Source organism: Mustela erminea, chromosome 6 (genome assembly GCF_009829155.1).
Source record: "Mustela erminea isolate mMusErm1 chromosome 6, mMusErm1.Pri, whole genome shotgun sequence".
Taxonomy (NCBI): Eukaryota; Metazoa; Chordata; class Mammalia; order Carnivora; family Mustelidae; genus Mustela; species Mustela erminea.
The window spans coordinates 32,895,215-32,916,728 of record NC_045619.1 but is presented as its reverse complement, the minus strand read 5'-3'; the positions used below and the strand labels follow the sequence as shown (position 1 = coordinate 32,916,728).

The following is a 21,514-nucleotide window of genomic DNA, read 5'->3' as shown; positions in this document are numbered from 1 at the left end:
AAATCTTGAAAATGGGTTAGTAACAGAGCAACCATTTCACTTGAGGCTCTGTCTTTGGAAACCAAAGAGCTGGAATGGGAAAATAACGAAAATAAAGTCTATTTGTTATTGAACATTATCTCTATTTTTATTGAAATGGCTAGACATTTGAATGAGAATTTTGTCAATATACAGGGGGATAAATTAATTGGACACAAGTCAAAGTTCCTGTAAAAATTAGATTTTTTTCATTTTCCAAGAATTTTAAAAACATTGTGTAAAACCAGTTTGAATAATCCAAAGCTTCAGTATATTATTTTGTTCCATATTTTTGTGAAATGGTACCTACTAAATGGTATAATTACTTTAAAATCATTTTTTGTGATTTAAATTGAAAATATTCATTGTTATATCTAAAAAGATGTCTAAAAGTAAGATCTCTTTACATCATATATCACTTATTTTCAATACAGTCAAATTTTAGTATCAGAATTACATTTCCAGAAGAAATCTTTGTAATCGGTTGAGTTTTTTTTTTTGGATAGGATTATGTGAAGAATTACAATTTGTTTGGTGGTATCCATTTCTTTGTGTGTTCATTCATTCTTCATTTATTAACTTGTCACATTTTTTGTGCTTATTGTGCATCTGGATAAAGCAAATATAAATATAATATTTCCCACCAATAAGCTTAAAGTGTTTTAATGGACAGTCTTTTAAATTCTGGTTAAATACCAATGCATGCTCTGCTTAATAATATCTCTGCTTAGCAGAACTATAATTAGAAAAGAAGGGCAATATTGCTCTTACCCAAGTACTCGTACTGCAAGTTACTCATGGAGTTCCAAACAGTATTTTCCTCAAAATATGCATTAAGTACTTTCCATAACAAAATTGTTTAGTCCATGTTCAATATACACCAGCATTCTGCTGGGGGTTGGAGACAGAGGAATAACCAAGACAAAATTGTTTCTGCTCTAAGACACCATACCATCTATAGGAACCAATTTCCAGAGCCCATCATCTCTACCTGGATGTAAGGACATCTGTAGCTGAGCATGTTCTAAATCAAATTCATTTCCTGCTCCTCACCTCTCCTCTGCCCACATGTGTTCTTGGATCTATCTTTCTTATTTCGGCTAATGACAAGACAATGCCTCTGCACTGTTGCCTGAGGTAAAAATCTCAGTATCATTCCTAATTCTTCCTCTGTTGTCCTCGCTTATGACTTACGACGCACACGATCCCACATGTAATCAAGTTCTGTCAATTTTATCTCAGAAATGTCTCTGATATTTTTCTGGTTTTTTTTTTTTTTTCTTTTTTTCCTGACTGGCTTCCTCCCTCAAGCGAATGTAAGCTGTGTAGAGCAAGGACTTGATCTCTTTTGTTCACTGCAGTATCCCTTGTTCCTAGAAGAGTTCCTGGTACATAGTAAGCCTTCAGTAAATGTTTGTTAACTGAACTAATGACTACCTATTTCCAAAATAACATAATAACAATAAATATTTTTGGAGGATCATTATTTGCCAGTCACAGACCTATGTCCTTTGTAAAATTTTACATTTAATTTTTAAAATTATTCTAGAGTAGATTGGTACACAGGATTGATTGGACTCAGAAATCCTTGTTTGTAGCCAGAGGGTTTTATCTAACTGTCATGCCCAAACCACTCATTCTTACAGTTCATCTCCCATATTATTATTAGCATTACTTTTCTAAAGATTTATTATAATTCTGTTTACCTATTTGAAATCTTTCAATGACATAGCTTCTTGTCATTCCATGTTAGGTATATTACAACTTGGCTACAGCCTATATTTCCACTCTATTTTTCAGAGTTCCATTCCAAGAACCAATATTATAGTTAAAGGCCCTACTTACTTTCCAAATTATGTCATTCACTTTATTACCTGTGCCTTTGTTACTATTGTTTTCATTGCCTGCAATTACTTTCTGCTTGCCTCCTTGATTAACCTCTATTAATCCTTCAAACTCAACTCCGAATCTCCTCCAGCATCTACTTGAAAGAGATAATTTGGAAACCAGATACATCTTAACTTGCATTCTGGATTTCCTACTGATGGCTGTGTGATTTTAGGCAAGATTTTAATCCTTAGGTCTTCACTGTAAGTTTGGCACATTAATACTTCATTTCAAGGGTTATTTCCCTGATGAAATGAAATAACAAAGGAATTAGAACTGGGTATACATTCAAAAAAAGTTTATCAGATCAATTCCTTATGCTGACATCATCAATTGAATAAACTACTCCTCTTAATTCACATTTCTATGTCAAAACTTGTAGAAATTGTACATATTTAAATTTATAAATCTAACCATGTGCCCGTCAAGTAAATTGCAAATAACTAAATGTTGAATTTATTGATGACTCTAAGAATCATACATAATAATAGTACTCTACACTTTCTTTAGCTAAATATAATTTGTGTAGCTTATTTTTATTGTTCTTTACTGCTAGTAATAAAGAGTTAACTGATTTAGTGCTTATGTAAGCTTTGTACACCTTTTATATCAATAACACTACACATTTTTATTTGTTCAGCATTGGATTCAAACAATGAATTAAATAGAATGACTTAATAGATTAGAAAGGTCTCCAGCCCTATCATGCCTTATCATAGTTTAAGACAAATATAAATGTCAATGTCAGGTAAAAACAAACAAACAAAAAAACAAACAAAAAAAAACAATTAAAAAGTAGGGTGAGTCATGGGAAAGAAGAGTACTCCAAGGCAGTGCATAGCCAATTCAGAGTGTGGGGCTGGATCTGCTATCACATGGGAGAATTATAATGAGAATGTTGCTGATACAATACGAGTTTAGTATGCTTTGTCAGTAGTCTAGTTAAATACGTACAAACTGCTATTCAAATACTTGGGCAGACATCTGGACTGGTAAAACCAGCAGGGTCTTTCACTGTGTGAAAACACAAAATTTCCTTTCTGCTTCCTGTGGCCATCACAGTTTCTGGCTTTATGAAGTGTCAGGAGCTGAAGCCAAGAAAAAAGGGGAAGGGAAAACTTGCTGAAATGTTTCTTGAAGATTATTAGTTAATTTATTGTTTCTTTGGATTCATTTTTTTCAGAGAGGAGGGATCTACTTATCTAATTTAAAACCATTGCCCATGATATTAGCAGTAATACTTTATTTACACCTAATATGGAACTTTATGAAACAGCTGTATTGAAATATGATTCATTTTGTTCATTGATGAATGAATGTAAGTCTCATTAACATTAAAAAGAAATGTGAATGCTTCATGATTACAGCATAGAACATGTCTAGGGGTTAATTTTAATTGCATATAACTGTATTTGGATGAGTAGTTTAGAAACAATCATTTAACAAAAATAACCACATTTCTTAATTATAAGTAGCAATTGACTTGGGCAAGCATTTGTTGTGCCTATGATCCTATAAAAAGAGCACTCTACAAATCTGAGTTAATATTTTCCTATGTTGGAAATATCATCTTTCATGACAACGACTTGCAAAGGAGGGAAGAAAAGAGATGACAGTAGCTATAAGTCATGTGCCACTTTACAGAAAAGGCAAAGGAGGCTCAGGGATCTAAATAATTTGCCACATTCCCACAATTATTAAATTGTAGAATAAAAATTCATACTTAGGTTTGTGCATGTGGAAATCCAGTGCTAATTAATGAGAAAAAGAATGAGAAAAAGTGTGTGGGAACCATTTGTATGATATAAGTGTGTTGTGTCTACCCCAAACTTATATGCTGAAAATCTAATGCCCAAATTGATGGTATAAAGGACCTGGGGTTATGCAGAGGTGATTAGGTAATGAAAGTAAAGTCCTTGTGAATGGACTAGAGCCCTTATAAAAGCCCTGGAGAGCTGATTTGTTCCTTTCATCCTGTAAGGATATGACCTGAAGTTTGCAACCCTGAAAGGGATCCTCACTTGCCCATGCTGGCACTGTGATCTTGGACTTCTAGCTTCTGGAACTGTGAAAAATAAATGGCTGTTATTTATGCGCTTTCCAATCTGTGGTATTTTATTATCGCAGAATGGGCTAAGACATTGAGTCTGTAGATTGACACAGGGTTGAAATCGGTATGATTGTGCAATAAAAAAGATGACAGTCTATGGCAGAGATCTTCCTTTGGCTATGTGTATATGAGCTGAGACTTGTAATGTGTCTTAATATTTGGAAGTGTGACTACCTCTACAGACAGTGCCACATAGATAAAGTGCCTTAAATGGAAAAATTTGTTAGTATCAATGATGAAAAGAACACTGGTTGAGAAATCTACTACGCACAAAGCATTGTGTTTTTTTTGTTTGTTTTTCTTAAGGGTGATTACAATCATTTAATTTTTTTAAAGATTTTGTTTATTTATTTGACAGACAGAGATCACAAGTAGGCAAAGAGGGAGGCAGAGAGAGAGGGGGAAGCAGGGTCCTGGCTGAGCAGAGAGCCCTATGTGGGGCTCAATCCCAGGACCCTGAGATCATGACCTGAGCCAAAGGCAGAGGCTTAACCCACTGCACCACCCAGGTGCCCAGGTTGTTTATTTTTAAAAGAAGATTGAAAAGGAAAGACTAAAAATTGATTGGATGTGATACATATTTATATGCTGTTTTCTAATAGAATACTAGTTACATTATAATCTGGAAGAAAACATTTATCTTAACTTGGGTTCAAGGCATACTTTATTTTTTTATTAAATCATGAGAAAAATGACCCTAAAAGTCAAACTAATAATCAGAATATCCAAGCTACAAAGAAATGTGAAGATTATTAATCAAACCATAATTTTATCCAGAAGAAAAAAAATCAGTGCTAGACTGATTTAACTTGTTACTGACAGGACAAGGACTAGACTGAGGTTTCCTGTCAATGTAATACATTTGAAAGGATTCAAATGTCCTTAGAGTCTAAGATCATAGTGTTTCATGTTAGCCATTAAATTCAAAGTCACCGACCAAGGCATAAAACATGAATAATCCAATGTGGGAGAAGCAGACCTTTCATGCCACACTTAAGATCAATATTCTAACATTTGATTTACCATAGTCAATGGTTCTCCCCATGTTATAAACATTGTTCTTTCCCTCTTGAGTACCAAAAGTAATTTTTTAAAGTTTAGACATCATGCATGAAATACATGCATTTTAAACTCTAGAATCACACCCTATTTGGTAAGGTGTTCTTACATAGGAACTAATGATAACTGAGGGAATTCTCAGGTTCATAGTGGTGTAGACCAAGTAAAATGGTGAGCAAGACTGTCTACATGAAATGTATATAGTTATTTCTGTTTCTCTCCCTTTTTTCTCTCTCTCTGCTTTTTGCTGACCTTTTACAGTTTTATTTATTTGAGTTAAATCTGCTTAAGGTGTTCCTACACTTTAATGCATGAGAGCAAAAGACTGCATAAATTTTTAAAGAGAGAGCAAGACAAGATTATGAATATGTATGAATATCAATATTCATAAATTAATATCAATATGTATGAACATAAATACAAAGTACTATATCAATTGAAACAAGGCCAAAAACCAAGAACTTCATGGTATCATCTGCACTGTTCATTTGATGTAGGTTTCACAATAATAGCCACCTAAGGGAGAATCTGGGTTCCAACAGAATTGACTTGGTCCATACAATAGAGAAAAGAAAATTTTAAATGGATATCTAGACTTATTTTTAAATTAGAGTATACAGTAATAAAGGACTTTCATTTCTACATGGTAACAACTGGCTAGACCTAAGTAGTAGCCAATTCCATTAAGATGGGGAATGTTCTCCAGTTTCATGCAATTTTCCCTCATTTTAATACGGAACAGCATCACTCATTTACCTATATGATTCTAGACCAGCTGAGTATGCAGCATCTGATCCAGAAAGGGACCTCAAGCTGAAAAAGATTGGGGCTGTTTTTATCCTTAATGGTATGGTTATCTTTGAGGTGGAGAGAGATGCAGTTCACTTTAAGCATTTTCCATTCTGTTAGAAAAGAGAAATACAATTATCATATGCGCCTCTCTTGGTTTAATGTCATTAGACCTTTACTCATCTAATCTATTGTATTTTTGATAATCAGAAAAAGGCATTCTGACTTCTATATTTGTCTGCCTATAAGGAAGAAATGTGCTCAGATTATGTATTTTGGTTATTTCTGGTCTTTGCAAAAGTGAATTTTTGATGGCATACCCAGGGTATGGTTAGTATTACTTGGCTATAGTGAGAGATTTTGCTGATTATGCATATATGTGCATATATGCACATATAGTTGTTAAGAAATTATTATAAATTAAGAAATATGCAAAGTTGTCCTTAATTTCAATATCATATGTATTTCATTAAGTATGAACCCATCTCTTAGGCCTGTTACATTTGAGACACTGGTTGCACCCAAGCATTTTCAGGGTAAAGCCAACAACACTAACGAATTTTAGAAGATAGCACTGTTACTTCTATATATATGTCCTTACAGATTTCTGTAATATATACAACAGAGTTAAATCAACTGAAAGTTAGGCAATGAATTACTTTTATACTTTTGTTCAGAATCTAGGATGCTATGGTTGTTGGGCTAATAAAATGTCACAAATCTTCACCCTTCCTTGTATGTACCCCTTCTTCAATATGACTTTGTAGTGTCTTCCATTAGGAGATGGAATCTGTTTCCTACACCTGAATGCTGTTGACTTTTTATATATTTTGGCAAAAAGAATGCTCTATAATTGATAGTGTGCAATTCTAAGCTTAAAAATCAATAGGTCCTTCATGCTTCAACTCTCCCTCCTGGAATCCTCATTGTGATAGGACAGGCCCACCCTAGCTTGCTAGAGGTGCAGAAACCATATAGAAAAGGTCACATTTTTAGTTCTGTGGCCTTTCTTCATTGTAAGAACAGAAGTTGTTCTTTAAGTAAAAATCACTGTTTTTTGTCCCTCATGACATGATTCCTCTAGCATGTTGTGTACTTATAAAGCCTTTAAGTCCATACAGCATGGGTATGCTTTCACTATTTTTAGTAATACTGCTGAGCCATTCTTTTGCCTTATTTTAAACTTGCAAAATAGGCTTACTCCTTTTCCAATACACAGTCAAGAATACTGATTAATTTTGATTTATCTAATCTGTAAGCAAATATTTACTTCCTGATTTTATTCAAAGCAATAACTTCTATGGAACATGGAAACATAAAAACTAAGAATTTTAACTAACAGAATGTCCATAAGGTTTTTCACAATTTAGCTGGAGGTTGAAGGTTGAAGAATCTGACTCGAGTTGTGATAATGATGCACTTGGGAAGGTGAAGTTGCTCATAAATTTTATTATACTAAGATCAGAATTAAGACATTTTGAACTGAAAATGTCTCACTACTGTGAATGTTATATAAAGAAATAAAATCAAAAGCAAGAAGATGACTACTCAGCTCCTGAGGAGTCCATGTTGATCAGAAATATGGCATCACATATCTGCTGTGATGATAGAATTAGCAAGGGCTAAATTTTTCTATAGGCTGGTATTTCATACTACAATACAGCTCCCTAAAATATCTCCCATGAAGCTGGCTAATCCCACAGTATTTGAATAGCATAGCTTGTTCTGCTTTGTATTTTGTTATTAGCACTTTGGGTCAGCCACAGGAACCTGTAGTGGAAATGCAGGAAGTAGAAAATGTAATTAAGGAACCCTAACCCTCAATTTATTAAAAGGAAAAATGAACCACATATGCTACATGTATTTGGGAAAACAGAGATTATTTTGAATTCTAATTGTTATTGGACACCATTGTAAAAAATAAAAATTAAAAAAAAAACAGCTTATGAAATTGAACTTGGTACTGATGGACTGAAATTTGGTTTGAAAATCTCTTCCTCCCTCCCTCAAAAGTTATAAACTGAATGTTTTTGTAATGGCATTTTCACATCTTAAAAAAAAAAAAAAAAAAAAAAAAAAAACAGAAAAAGAATATGTGGTATAGTTTAAAGTTTTAAAAAAAAAAGATCTTCCTTAAAAAAAAAATAACACATAAACATTATACTGCTATTTTCTACAAATACATTTGGCTGATTTAAACCAGTATGAAAGTGCCAGGCTCCAAAGGTAGCAAACAGAAATTTTTAAAATGTTTACACCAGTAAGTGTCATCAACAGCTGCTTTATATACATACATCTTCAATCTAAATAAAGAGAAGAAAAGCCTTGTGTACATGTGCTGCCATTTTTAGCTCCCTTTTCCAACAACCATATGGGTAACTTCATTAGAGAGCCTGAATGGGCATTTTATGAACCGCCCACTTGGTTAAACAGTAAGCATTAATGATAATTACAAGAATCTCAAAGGCTATAAGATTAATATTGTGCATTTGAAGAGTCTAAAAGTTTAGAAGAGAAACGCAAATTATGCTTTTTATTTTCTGCAAAGGCAGAATCAAACAAAAACCATACTCATTTTCTCTGGTAACAGGGCTTAATAATTTAGCGAGATTAATGTGATAAAGTCCTTGCATCAGAAAAGAGAAAGAACTAACAGAAGCATATCAGAAGATGGAAGAAAAAGGTTGAAGACTAGGTAGGAAATTACTTTGAATTAAAGTTTTAGCAGACTTTTTCTTCTGCTAAGTATTACCTTTTATACACTGCAAAGTGTAAAGAAATATTAGCATCTCTATAGAACCATCTCTATAGAAAATCAATTAACACTTGATTTTCTTCTTCAAGCCAGTATATTGGATCTCTACAGCCAGAGTAAACTTTGATGAAAAGATAAATACAATTAAAACAAAATTATGTATAACACATATGTATATATTTTAAGAATCTTTGATCTGACGTGAAAAATATATATCTAGAGACTAATATAAAGGTAAAAGCAGAAACCCTAAGAGGTAAGTAATCTCCAAAGCCAACTTTTAATATAAGAACTTGTAGCAATGATTAGAAAGCTTGATTTTCCCTTTTGACTGCTTCATGAGGAAGAGAGTGGAAAGCATAACTGAAGCCACTCTTTTCCATAAAATTAGAAGTGAACCCTATGGAGAGAGTGATTCTGAAAGGAAATTTTGTCGTTGGTGCTGGCTGGAGAGGAAAAAAAAGAGAATTCATAACGAGTTAGTCCTCATCACAGGTCTGAAATGCAAAACCATGCTATTTGTTCAATTAAAAACTGAAAGCAGAGCATTTAGCTTAAACGCGGTCTTGACTTGATAGCCTCCTTGCCCCATGCTGGGGATTGGTAAAAAGAAGTACTTTAAGAATGGAACTCCAGATCTAGCCTTAAAGAATTCCCTTTGATAATATTCCACATGTGTGAGATTATACTCAAAAATAAAAACACATAGTAAAATGGGATTTTATAACTGAATACAAGCAGAAACAAAAGAGAGTACAATCAGAATCACAAAATTAGAGGTTTGGCTTGAACATTAGAAAAGGAAAGAAGAGACTTAAATCTGTAAAACATGCTAATGGAATTTATTGACACCAAAGTTATAAAAATTAAAAGAATAAAAAGAGATTAATTTAAAAGGAATCACAAATGCAGATTATCGCAGTGAACTGGATATAGATTCAAAGAATGTTGCATTAAGAAACTATGAGATGATTCGAAAAACAATTAAGGGACATAAAGGATAGAGAAAAATGGAAAAGGCCCCTTTAAAGGAGGATAATGCTGGAGTAGTTTAAGAATTGCTGAAAAACATCTATTCTTGAACTCACTTCAGCTCAGGTCATGGCCTTGGGGTGGTGGTATCATGCCCTCCGGGTCCTGGTATCATGCCCTGTGTTGGGCTCCCCACTCAGTGTCCTTTTACCCCTTGCTCTGCTTTTGCTTTCTCTCTTTATCTCTCTTTCTTTCTCTCAAATAAATAAATGAAATCTTTAAAAAAAAAAAAAAAACTGTACCTAGACACATCATAACTAGCTTCAGACCACCAAAGATCAAGAGAAGGTTTTAAAAGCAGCTAAGGAAAAATAGCTAATTATATGCACCAGTACAACAACTAGGCAGTTAACTTTCCATTAATAAATAGAATCCAGAAAACCATGGGATAAAATCTTAAATGGTGTCAGAAAAATTACTGACAATTTAGACTCACAGCCTGGGAATATTAATTTTCTAGAATAAGAGCAAAATGCAAATATTTTTAGGCAAAAAAGGAAAATAACCAGACTTTTGTTCTCTAGAGGAAAACTGAAGAACATACTTCAAGCAGAGAGATAAAGTGGAAGTTCTGATAAGAAGGGATGTTGAAAATAAGTGATAAATATGTGAGTAATTAGGACATAATATTAATTTATAGTACAATAATTTCAACTTTTGAAAAAATAGAGCCAAAATATATAAAATGTTAACAAAAAAATCTGGATGACTCATGAGAATTAAAGTATTCTAATATACTTGTATTTTGAGTAAGAGTTAAAGATACTAACCTGTTATGCTGAAAATAAAAAATAAATTAAAAAAGAAGAAGAAGAAGAAGAAGAAGAAGAAGAAGAAGAAGAAGAAGAAGAAGTCAGATCCTCTAAACTCTTCTATGTAAGTGGGGGAGAGTGACCTTGATACTCTCAAAAACCTGAAACTTTAGTATTTTATGAAGTCCTGTGTTTTATCTTAAAAAAAAAATGACGTGGATTTTATATTATATCCCATAATATGGTAATGTTTATTGTAATATAAAAATTCTGAATGAAATTAAAAAAAATAAAGATACTAACCTGCCTGTGTCTACATGTGTGTATATACACACTCTGAAAGATACCTTAGTTTTATTAGTTGCATTAGGATATTTTAACTTTGTTCTATGACCTGGATTTTCTTCAAGAATCAATATATTTCCAAGTTTAAATCAAAACATCAAGCTACATGCTTTGATAAACTCAGAAATTTCCAATAAACATCCTCTAGGGTTTACTGTGAAAGTAGTATTATTGAAAAAACAGAAATTGCTTTTAATTAATGAGGAAATATCTTCAATTTAGGCATGAGTAGCTACCCCAAAATGATTTGACTTTATGAAATACCTTTGACAATATATGAACTATTTGTAGCTTCTCTGAATTCTACTGTGAATGACAGATACCCAATCTCACCTTAAGAAAGAAGCTGTCAGAATCTGTCCTGTACAGAAAATGTTGATACACTGGAAAAAAGAAAGTCCAGTATTACTAATACAAGCCTCTATTTTATTATTAGTAAAAGTAAAATAAAAAGCATTATAGACAATTTGTTATTTCCCATGCAGTTTCATTATGCATGTATTTATTAAGTTGTCCAAACTAACAGGAAATATACAAATTTTAACATTTCTGTGATATGTATATCACAGACTATCCCTTTATATGAGGTAAAATTATTTAAAAGTAGTCAAATGTTTGAAGTATATATTATATAATATAAAGATATATACATTTATTTATCTTTTAACATTACCCTTGATATTTTTCATGGCAGTAAATAAATTGGTTATATTTTATAATATTCCATTTAAGCACAGGATTTTTGCCCTTTGGAAGTAACTTCAGTCCATATTACTTAGTTTTCCTTCATCTAAAAAGTACATAGACTAGTTTGTTACAAATGTCTATTACTGATTTTTCCATCATATATAAAGACTTAAACAACATTCAAGAGATTGTTTCTGCTACAAAATTATAAATTCATTGCCTGGAACACAGTTTCCTATAGCATATCTGCCATGCCATGTAACAAGGATATTCAGAAGAAAACTAGCTATAAGAAAATGAGTAACATGGATAGCATAGACATTTTCACAATATTTGTTCTTCCAATCCATGAGCATGGAACATTTTTCCATTTCTTTGTGTCTTCCTCAATTTCTTTCATGAGTATTTTATAGTTTTCTGAGTATAGATTCTTTGCCTCTTTGGTTAGGTTTATTCCTAGGTATCTTATGGTTTTGGGTGCAGTTGTAAATGGGATTGACTCCCATTTTTTTTTTCAAAGAAATGGAACAAATAATCTTAAAATTTATATGGAACCAGAAAAGATCTCGAATAGCCAAAGGAATGTTGAAAAAGAAAGCCAAAGTTGATGGCATCACAATTCCAGACTTCAAGCTCTATTACAAAGCTATCATCATCAAGACAGTATGGTACTGGCACAAAAACAGACGCATAGATCAGTGGAACAGAAGAGGGAGCCCAGAAATAGACCCTCAACTTTATGGTCAACTAATCTTCGACAAAGCAGGAAAGAATGCCCAATGGAAAAAAGACAGCCTCTTCAACAAATGGTGATGGGAAAATTAGACAGCCACATGCAGAAAAATGAAATTGGACCATTTCCTTACACCACACATGAAAATAGACTCAAAATGGATGAAGGACCTCAATGTGAGAAAGGAATCCATCAAAATCCTTGAGGAGAACACAGGCAGCAACCTCCTCGACCTCTGCCGCAGCAACTTTTTCCTAGGAACAATGCCAAAGGCAAGGGAAGCAAGGACAAAAATGTACTATTGGGACTTCATCAAGATCAAAAGCTTTTGAACAGCAAAGGAAACAGTTAACAAAACCAAAAGACAACTGACAGAATGGGAGAAGATATTCGCAAACGACACATCAGATAAAGGGCTAGTATCCAAAATCTATAAAGAGCTTAGCAAACACAACACCCAAAGAACAAATAATCCAATCAAGAAATGGGCAGAGGGGGCGCCTGGGTGGCTCAGTGGGTTAAATCATCATAAAGACAGTATGGTACTGGCACTAAAACAGACACATAGATCAGTGGAACAGAAGAGGGAGCCCAGAAATAGACCCTCAACTTTATGGTCAACTAATCTTCGACAAAGATTAGTTGATCCCAGGGTCCTGGGATCGAGCCCCACATTAGGCTCTCTGCTCAGCAGGGAGCCTGCTCCCTCCTCCCTCCTCTCTCTCTGCCTGCCTCTCTGCCTACTTGTGATCTCTGTCTGTCAAATAAATAAATAAAATCTTAAAAAAAAAAGATTCTTTAAAAAAAAAAAAGAAATGGGCAGAGGATGTGAACAGACATTTCTGCAAAGAAGACATCCAGATGACTAACAGACACATGAAAAAGTGCTCCACATCACTGGACATCAGGGAAATACAAATCAAAACCACAATGAGATACCACCTCATGCCAGTCAGAATGGCTAAAATCAACAAGTCAGGAAATGACAGATGCTGGCAAGGATGTGGAGAAAGGGGAACCCTCCCACACTGTTGGTGGGAATGCGAGCTGGTGCAACCACTCTGGAAAACAGCACGGAGTTTCCTCAAAAAGTTGGAAATAGAGCTACCCTATGACCCAGCAATTGCAAAGATACAAATGTAGTGATCTAAAGGGGCACGTGCACCGGAATGTTTATAGCAGCAATGTCCACAATAGCCAAACTATGGAAAGAACCTAGATGTCCACCAATAGATGAATGGATAAAGAAGAAGTGGTATATATATATTGCAGCCATCAAAAGAAATGAAGTCTTGCCATTTGCAACGAAGTGGATGGAACTAGAGGGTATTATGCTTAGCAAAATAAGTCAATCAGAGAAAGACAGCTATCATATGATCTCCCTGATATGAGGAAGTGGAGATGCAATGGGGGGGTAGAGGGGTAGGAAAAGAAAAAATGAAAGAAGGTGGGATTGGGAGGGAGACTCTTAATGTCACAAAACAAATTGAGGGTGGCCGGGGGGAGGGGTGTACAGAGAGGGTGGTGGGGTGGACATTGGGGAGGGTATGTGCTATGGTGAGTGCTGTGAAGTGTGTAAACCTGGCGATTCACAGACCTGTACCCCTGGGGCTAATAATACATTATATGTTTATTTTAAAAAAAATGATAGGGTAACTGGATGATGGGCATTAAGAAGGGCACATGATATGATGAGCATCATGGTGTTATACACTAATGAATCATTGAACATTATATCAAAAACTAATGATGCACTATGTGTCGACTAATTGAATTTAAATTAAAAAATAATTTAAAAAATGAGTAACATGGAGAAAAGATCCTAAAGATAATGTATTTGAAGTCATGTGGGTATTCTTTGAGCAAAGATAGTTTGAGGAATAAATATGCTGTTATGTTGCTTTACTTTTCTTGACTATATTTAAATATGTATTTATATTTAAAAAAAATCAGCACTTCTCTGGGTTATTTAGGTATTTCCAAGGAAAGAATATTATTATTTTCTGGAGTTTTAAAATTCATATACTCTCAAAGCACAAATTCCTTTGTTGTCTCCTCTGATATCTCCATCAGCTTTTTTCACCTCTACTTAGACATGCTTTGATCAGGTACTTGGTCAACAACAACCTCACCCTCACTGAGATTTCTGTATTTTTCCTCCATTTTTAATTCTGTAGCTTCTGATTACAGCAAGAATAGCTGCAATTGGAGATTGATCTTTTAAAATGGTAGTAGTCTCCTTGAGGTTTTTATTTCAAATAAACTCATTTCTCAATATGGAAGTATTATCACTTAATTGTTAGGGTTGGGCAGAAAGGAGGTAGTATTTAAAGAGGCCTCACTATCAATTCCAAGAAATTTGGTCTGCAGAAGGCTATAAAAACAGTAAGTAAATTCTAGCAAGCATTTGGTCTTTGGTTACAGCAGGGCATTTAGACTATGGACTTCATGTTTTTTAAACTTATGGATGGAACACATTGATGAAGGGAGTCCAGATGCTAAAAGTGGTAATCAGATGATAAGGTGATCATGAATGAGCTATATTGATTTTAGAATTTTATAATATCCTTCAAGACCAGGATGGCTGATAATATTTTGCAATGAACTATGCCTTCTGACTCCCCTAGTGATATGACTTTCTAGTTCAAGATAGGTTTTAACAGATCTGATTTTTTTTTTTACAGTAAGTTGATGAATTTTCTGAAAGGCTGATTAACACTGGAAATTGCTGATTTATCCTTGTATGCATATCACCAACTGGAAACTTAAACATACACAGAAAACACAAGATCTGGGCTCATTAGTGGCTTTTAAAGATTATATTTGGTTGATAATTGCTTATCTATACTGAGGAAAAATATTATAAGGGTATACCTGTACATGAAACAAAATATTCAATTAGGTGAAAGGTAACTAAGCAAAGAAAATTTTCTCTGATTGTATTAAGTCATACATTTTCTTTTTATAAATACAATTTTGACAAAAAATAAGATTATTAATATAAAAATTTATCCTATTTGATATTTAACATACTAGATGGCATTTTCAGTGTAACTTAAATTATAATATATATGATTTAGTTGTATTTACTTTCATTTGGGGTGATTATCTTCTAAGGCATTATTATAAATAATAGCTAATTTTATATATTCCTGTTTTTTAATGTGATAAATATTATGAATCATGTTACAAATCATTATATTAGCACAGAAATTTCAAAGAATTAAAAAAATAGTTGATGGAATTATTTTATTATTTTCAACAATTTCCAATATTCGAGCTTCAAATATTCAGATATTTAATATTATAGATATTTAAATCTATAATATGTAAATATGCATTTATCAATATATAATATAATTATTTAGGCTGTCATAATAAAAATAATAATAAATTTCTATTATCCTTAAATTTTATAAATGCAAAGTTTGTTTCTATGTAAAGTGAAAACATATGTTGGAAATACCTCAAAGTAATGCTTAATTGACTAAGCATTCTGCAAAGAGATAGTAACCTTAAAAAAAATTAGAAATTTGTAATACCAATGGAAGGATTTTTCAGGATAACAAAATCTCAGCAGATGAAAAATATCTGTATGTTGACTGTATTCTGAAAAATACAAAGTCCTTTGTTAATGATATCTATTTGAATACACATTCAACACATCCCTAATTTTTGGATAAATAAACTGCTTCAGTCACATAAATGTCAGGTATTACTATATTGTAGGTTAACTAATAATAATAAATATTTACTTTTGGTATCATTGTCAAGCAATTTTCTTCATGAGCACGGGAGCTGCTTCAAGAATCAAATCAACCAGGTGACATCATTCAGTGAAACTTACAGCAGATAAGGAACACAAAACATGAGAGAAAATGAAAGACAGAAAAATTACCTTTCTCAAAAAAATCTATGCTCATCTGAATCTTAAATCATGTATTCTTTTCCCTTCATATCATTCTTGATGGGGTTCTTACAGAAAAAAGTAATAGGTTAAAGTGACTGAGCTTCGCTGTCAAGAGAAACCTATGGTCAGGGATATATCGAATTCCCAAAGCTTTCATCATTAATATTTTATGAGTCTCACTGATCTGTCCTATCTAGAAGAAAAATTTATCTTTCATTTGTGCAAGCACTGCCTGCCGAGTAATAGATTTCGTCCCTCTAACCCTCAAAGCCGGGTGGCAAAATGCGAACGGCAGCAAAGGCAGGAGGAAGCAAAGTGTTCCCTTGATTTCTTGTATTTGAGTTTGGCTGCACTTTCCAGGACTTGCAGAGTCAGCCAAGCAAAGGGAAAGATCTTTGGGGAACTATGAAGAGTGTCAGTTCTGGGCCAGCATACTCTTGCCTGTGCAGGTGAATGCCCACATGCTTAAGCTGACTTCTAAAGCAGATGGTTAGCTACAGTGACTTTTCTGTTGTTAGTGTAACTTAAATGTTTACGAGCAAGTTTCGTGCCTGCAACATCAGAAACTCATGTGCTGAATCATGAAAACGGCCCTACTTAGAGATGAGATGACCAAACAGTAAACTGAAAATCTTCAAACACTTCCAACTGAAAGGCAGCATGTATTGCTTCTTAGTAGGCTGTGGCTCGCCTCAACTGAGCCTAAGAATGTTCAGGATGCTCATGTACAACCCTGGAGCTGAGTATTTCTTGGGTAGTATTCAACCTCAGAAAATGAAAGCAGAGGAGGAGGGTCCAGGACACCCTGTCACAGTCAAAACCATACTGTTAGGTCCACTTAGGCTGCAGGTCCATCTGGATTAACAGGAAGAGGATATGGTTCTCTCATGTGGTCGAAAAGATAATCTCTGGAGAAATGTATGTAGTGTAAAATCAGGAGAAAAAACATACAAGCAAACAAAAAATTCTCCTGGTTTTGAATGAGTATTTTCTTTGGCTGGAAAATACAAAATTCAAAACTATGCAAAATAACTGTGCTTCTTTTCTTCAGAGCTTTTACCTCAATTTCTAATTACATATTAACTAGTATGATTATTTAACATCTTTCTGATCATTAGAATGAAAATGAGACCGTGTTCATTTTGGTGCACACTGGTATCCCCAGTGTCTTGTACCCTGTTGGCAGGCAAGAGGTGTTGTGTAAGTTTTTGTTAAAAGATTTGCATATTTTTCATTTTCATCAGTGCCTACTAGCATGTTTTACATAATAATCCTCAATAATATTTTCGGTGGGAGTAATGATTTATTCAAACTGCATCAACAGATTATAAATTTACATAAAGTCCTACATTAGAAAGAAATTTCATACTAATTAGTTTAAGATTAATTTCTGGGGCTCAAAGAGTTGACCATCTAGTTGAGGGATAAAGAATATGTGTAAAAATTATATAAAATGTGAATTATTAGTGACAAAAGAACATGTTAGCTGTAATTGTAAATAGGTATCACACACACAGAAATGAAGGGACATCCTTGATAATGAGAACTATATGAGTAAATACATTAGAATCAAAAGGATATAAACCACAAATCATAGAAAGTGTTGTTAGGGATGATACAGTTTAGAATGACCAATAAGAGAATATCACCCTTGTCTGTAAGAGCCATCTAATCCTACTTCTCTGATTGGTTTGTTTAGTTTTTATAGCAGGAGTACACATGATTACCATGAACTGGAAGGATCTATATTCAACACTCATGCTAATATAATATTGTCAGAGCTATATAAGAATGTTTCTTTTCCCAAAGTCCAACCAGTATCTTGCTTTTATTGGACCTCTCCTTGTGATTTAAGCATTTTTGATATCTTTATATTCTCTTCTCTAAATACCAGTTCTTTTCTCATTCCCCTTTTCCTCAATTTGTTTGCCCAGCTCCTTAGCATCATCACCCAGATCTTACAAATGGGAGTGGAGTAGATAGTAATTTTTAGAGAAAAGTAGTCATTTGTAGATACTCTCTAGCAGAGTAAAATTGTTGCTAGCTGTTACCCATCAATGGATTTGCTCTACCAGTAATTTCAACAAATAATTTTTTCCTTTTAAAATTACTTCAAGCACACTTCTGAATAATTTTAACTAATTCAGTACTTGTTTAAGCTTTTGTTTTGCCAATAATTCATTAGCCATATTTAGCTATATCCATCTTAGTTAAATTTGATGTCATTTTGTAAAAACAATATTATTTTAACAAAAAATATGCAGTATGAAGTATGTGAAATGAATAATCTATTTAAAACAGTAATTTGAGAACTAAGTGTTAAATAAGCAAATACCAGATGCTGATTGGGAAAATATTCTGGACTTCCTTGACTTTAAAATCAAAATAGTTTTCTTTAAAGCTAGTATCAAACTAATTATATTATATCATTTTGTATATATAAAAGATCATTCTTTATACTCCCTAGACCTTGAAAATTCTCTGAACTTGATGATACCATATTAATATATCTGAAGCTATGCAAACTCTTTCACTAATTGTTTTTGCTCGTATCCATGAAGATTGTTTGGTAGCTTTTGTGTTGATATAAGTCACCAATAATTCCCATGTTCTTTCCTATTCAAAACATCATCATCTGGATTTAGTTTTTAAACCTATTCACTTTTTTTCTTCATGCATGGCTTTTTATTCGTGTCATATTTTGCTAAGTAAAATAATGTTTTTCTCTGTTCATTTGTTTGCTTGTTGATTCCCTTTTCTTGTTTGTTTGTTTTTTTAATTATTTCACAATATTTACACTTTATTCAAAGACTAATAGAAATTTTTAAAAGTTAAATTCAAGTTAGAAAATTGAGGATTTGGCTCGGTATATTCCCCTAGTGACTCATTTTTTTCTATCAGCCTTAAAGCATTTAAAATTTGTGTAAAAAAAAAATTACTAGACAATATGGACTTTCATAGTCTTTCCATTACTACTGAAAAACCGGGAATATTAATTCACAAATTCCAAAGAGGAACCATATAGTGAAGCCCAGAAGAAGGTTGGAAAGTTCATTGGGAATCTGGGGTGGAGAGAGGGGGAGTGACATTGGAAACTACTCTTTTGTGACACAATAGAATATAACAATGACCTTCAGGAAAGGTCATGAATTAAGGGCAGATATTTCTGGCATTTTCTTGTTAAAACTTTGGGAGCTCTCTTTTCTATTCCAAGCATCCAGTCTCTGAGTAATATTCTTCTTCTCACAACTACTGTTTGTCTTTTCAGTATAGCCCTATATAAATAATGTCTATCGTTCCTTCTGGCCAATTAGATAAGTGAATGTGGTAACATATTGCCACAATAAAGTCTGAAAATGCAAATCTGATCAGATCACTCTCAACTCAGATCCCTTTATTAGTTTCTCAATGTCTATTTGGTTAAATAAAGTCTTTATTTATTTATTTATTTTTAAAGATTTTATTTATTTATTTGTCAGAGAGAGAGAGGGAGAGAGAGCAAGTGAGCACAGGCAGACAGAGTGGCAGGCAGAGGCAGAGGGAGAAGCAGGCTCCCCGCCAAGCAAGGAGCCTGATGTGGGACTTGATCCCAGGATTCTGGGATCATGACCTGAGCTGAAGGCAGCCGCTTAACCAACTGAGCAACCCAGGTGGCTTTGGTTAAATAAAGTTTTTAGCCACATGTTTTTCTCCCACCAAGAATTCTATGCCTCAGCCACACTGAAATATCTGACGTTTGCAAACACATTTCATGTAAATTTTCATGCTTTAGTGCTTTTGAACATGTATCCCATTTTCCTAGACAAAACTCTGATCGTGCGCCACTCTGTTAGAAGCTCTGTAAATCCTATAGTGATGTTGGTCACTCTCTTCTTGAGACTACAATGAAAGAAGTTTGCATCTTACTGCAGACTTTCTGCAAATGTCTATTTTCCTAGTGCTGTGAATTCAAGGGCAGAAATCATATCATGTCATTTTTATGTTTAGAACATCACAGATATTCAATAATTGCTAAATGACAAATGTAATGAATTAATATGGCATTTTCTCACTAATTGGAGCTATTTAAAAAAAATTAATGTTGGGGCACCTGGGTGGCTCAGTGGGTTAAAGCCTCTGCCTTCGGCTCAGGTCATAATCTCAGGGTCTTAGGATGGAGTCCCGCATCAGGCTCTCTGCTCAGCGGGGAGCCTGCTTCCCTTTCTCTCTGCCTGCCTCTCTGTCTACTTGTGATCTCTCTCTGTCAGATAAATAAATAAAATCTTTTAAAAAAATTAATGCAATAAGATTTCTCCAGAAGACAGAATTTCAAATTCTATGCATTGCTATTTGAGGAATTATTTTTGGTCTGGCAGTTCTTTCTGGACCTGTTAAATAACAGATTGCTATAGATTTACTTATATGTAAGGACTTCTGAAATCTAGATTTTTAACTTATGTTGCCTCACTTTGCTTTGTCATTAACTAAACATTTGTTTAGATTGTTTAATAAGAGAAAAGAGAAATAAATAAAAATCTACATTTAATGAACACTGAGTACTTTTATATCTATATATTTTAGCAATTAAAAGTATTTGGGGATCTAAATTATCCCCAAATTGTAATATTCCTTCATAATAATTGACACATAAATGCTATAATAAATCTGCTAGAAAAATAGTACAATCATGCCAAAAAGCCTCACCAAATGAGGACAGCTCTCTTTCTGACCATTCCTTATAGTGGTTTGTGTAAATAGTACAAATCCCTACAAAATCTATAAAATTTTTTTTTCATGTCAAATAAAATAAATATTCAAATTCTTCCAATAACCTCTTTCAGTAAGAAAAATAACCTTAATGGTCTACTCATAATGAGGAATATTTTCCCCAGTAGTTTACCTAATATCTAATAAGGCTTACAACTCATTTATACCTTAAATTTTATACTGACTTAATTCGGTAAAATGTTTTAAATATATTATTATCTTGGTGTAAGGTAGTGATCGGTTTCTTTCTTTTGTATGTGGCTGTCCAGTTTTTCCAGACAGTTTATTGAAGAAACTGTCCTTTAGCCCTGATATATTCTCGGCTCCTTCGTCATGAATTAATTGATCATATCTGCATGGGTTTATTTCTGGATTCTCTATTCTGTTCCATTAATCTCTCGGTCTATATTTATTCAAATGCCATAGTGTTTTAATACTATACCTTTGTATTCAAGTTTGAAATCGGGGAGCATGATGTCTCTAGATTTGTTCTTATTTCTCAGGATTGATTTGGCTATTAAAGGTTTTTTTTTTAGTTTCATGCAAATTTTAGAATTATTTTATTTCTTTGGAAAATGCCATTGGAATTTTGATAAGGATTGCACTGAATTTGTAGATTGCTTTGGGTAGTATGGATATTTTGACAATATTGATTCTTCTAATCCATGAGCATGGAATACTTTCCATTTAT

General features: G+C 33.4%; 1 protein-coding gene across 14 annotated transcripts in view; it reads right to left on the bottom strand.

The window, feature by feature from the left end:
- Positions 1 to 21,514, bottom strand: part of MGAT4C (MGAT4 family member C) — a 729,258-nt gene that overhangs the window by 39,661 nt on the left and 668,083 nt on the right. For 9 of the 14 annotated variants that reach the window (XM_032346837.1, XM_032346835.1, XM_032346840.1 and 6 more), the window contains one exon: positions 11,081 to 11,130. The exons of 2 other annotated variants lie outside the window; for them this stretch is intronic. Coding sequence is in view for 3 of the 12 variants with exons in the window: in XM_032346832.1 (XP_032202723.1) it covers positions 11,081 to 11,130 (50 nt within the window). In the remaining 9 variants the exon portion in view is untranslated. Of the gene's footprint in view, positions 1 to 2,859; positions 3,006 to 10,420; positions 10,429 to 11,080; positions 11,131 to 21,514 lie in introns of those variants that run through there. 3 more of the 14 variants (XM_032346845.1, XM_032346833.1, XM_032346844.1) reach the window with 2 other exon arrangements.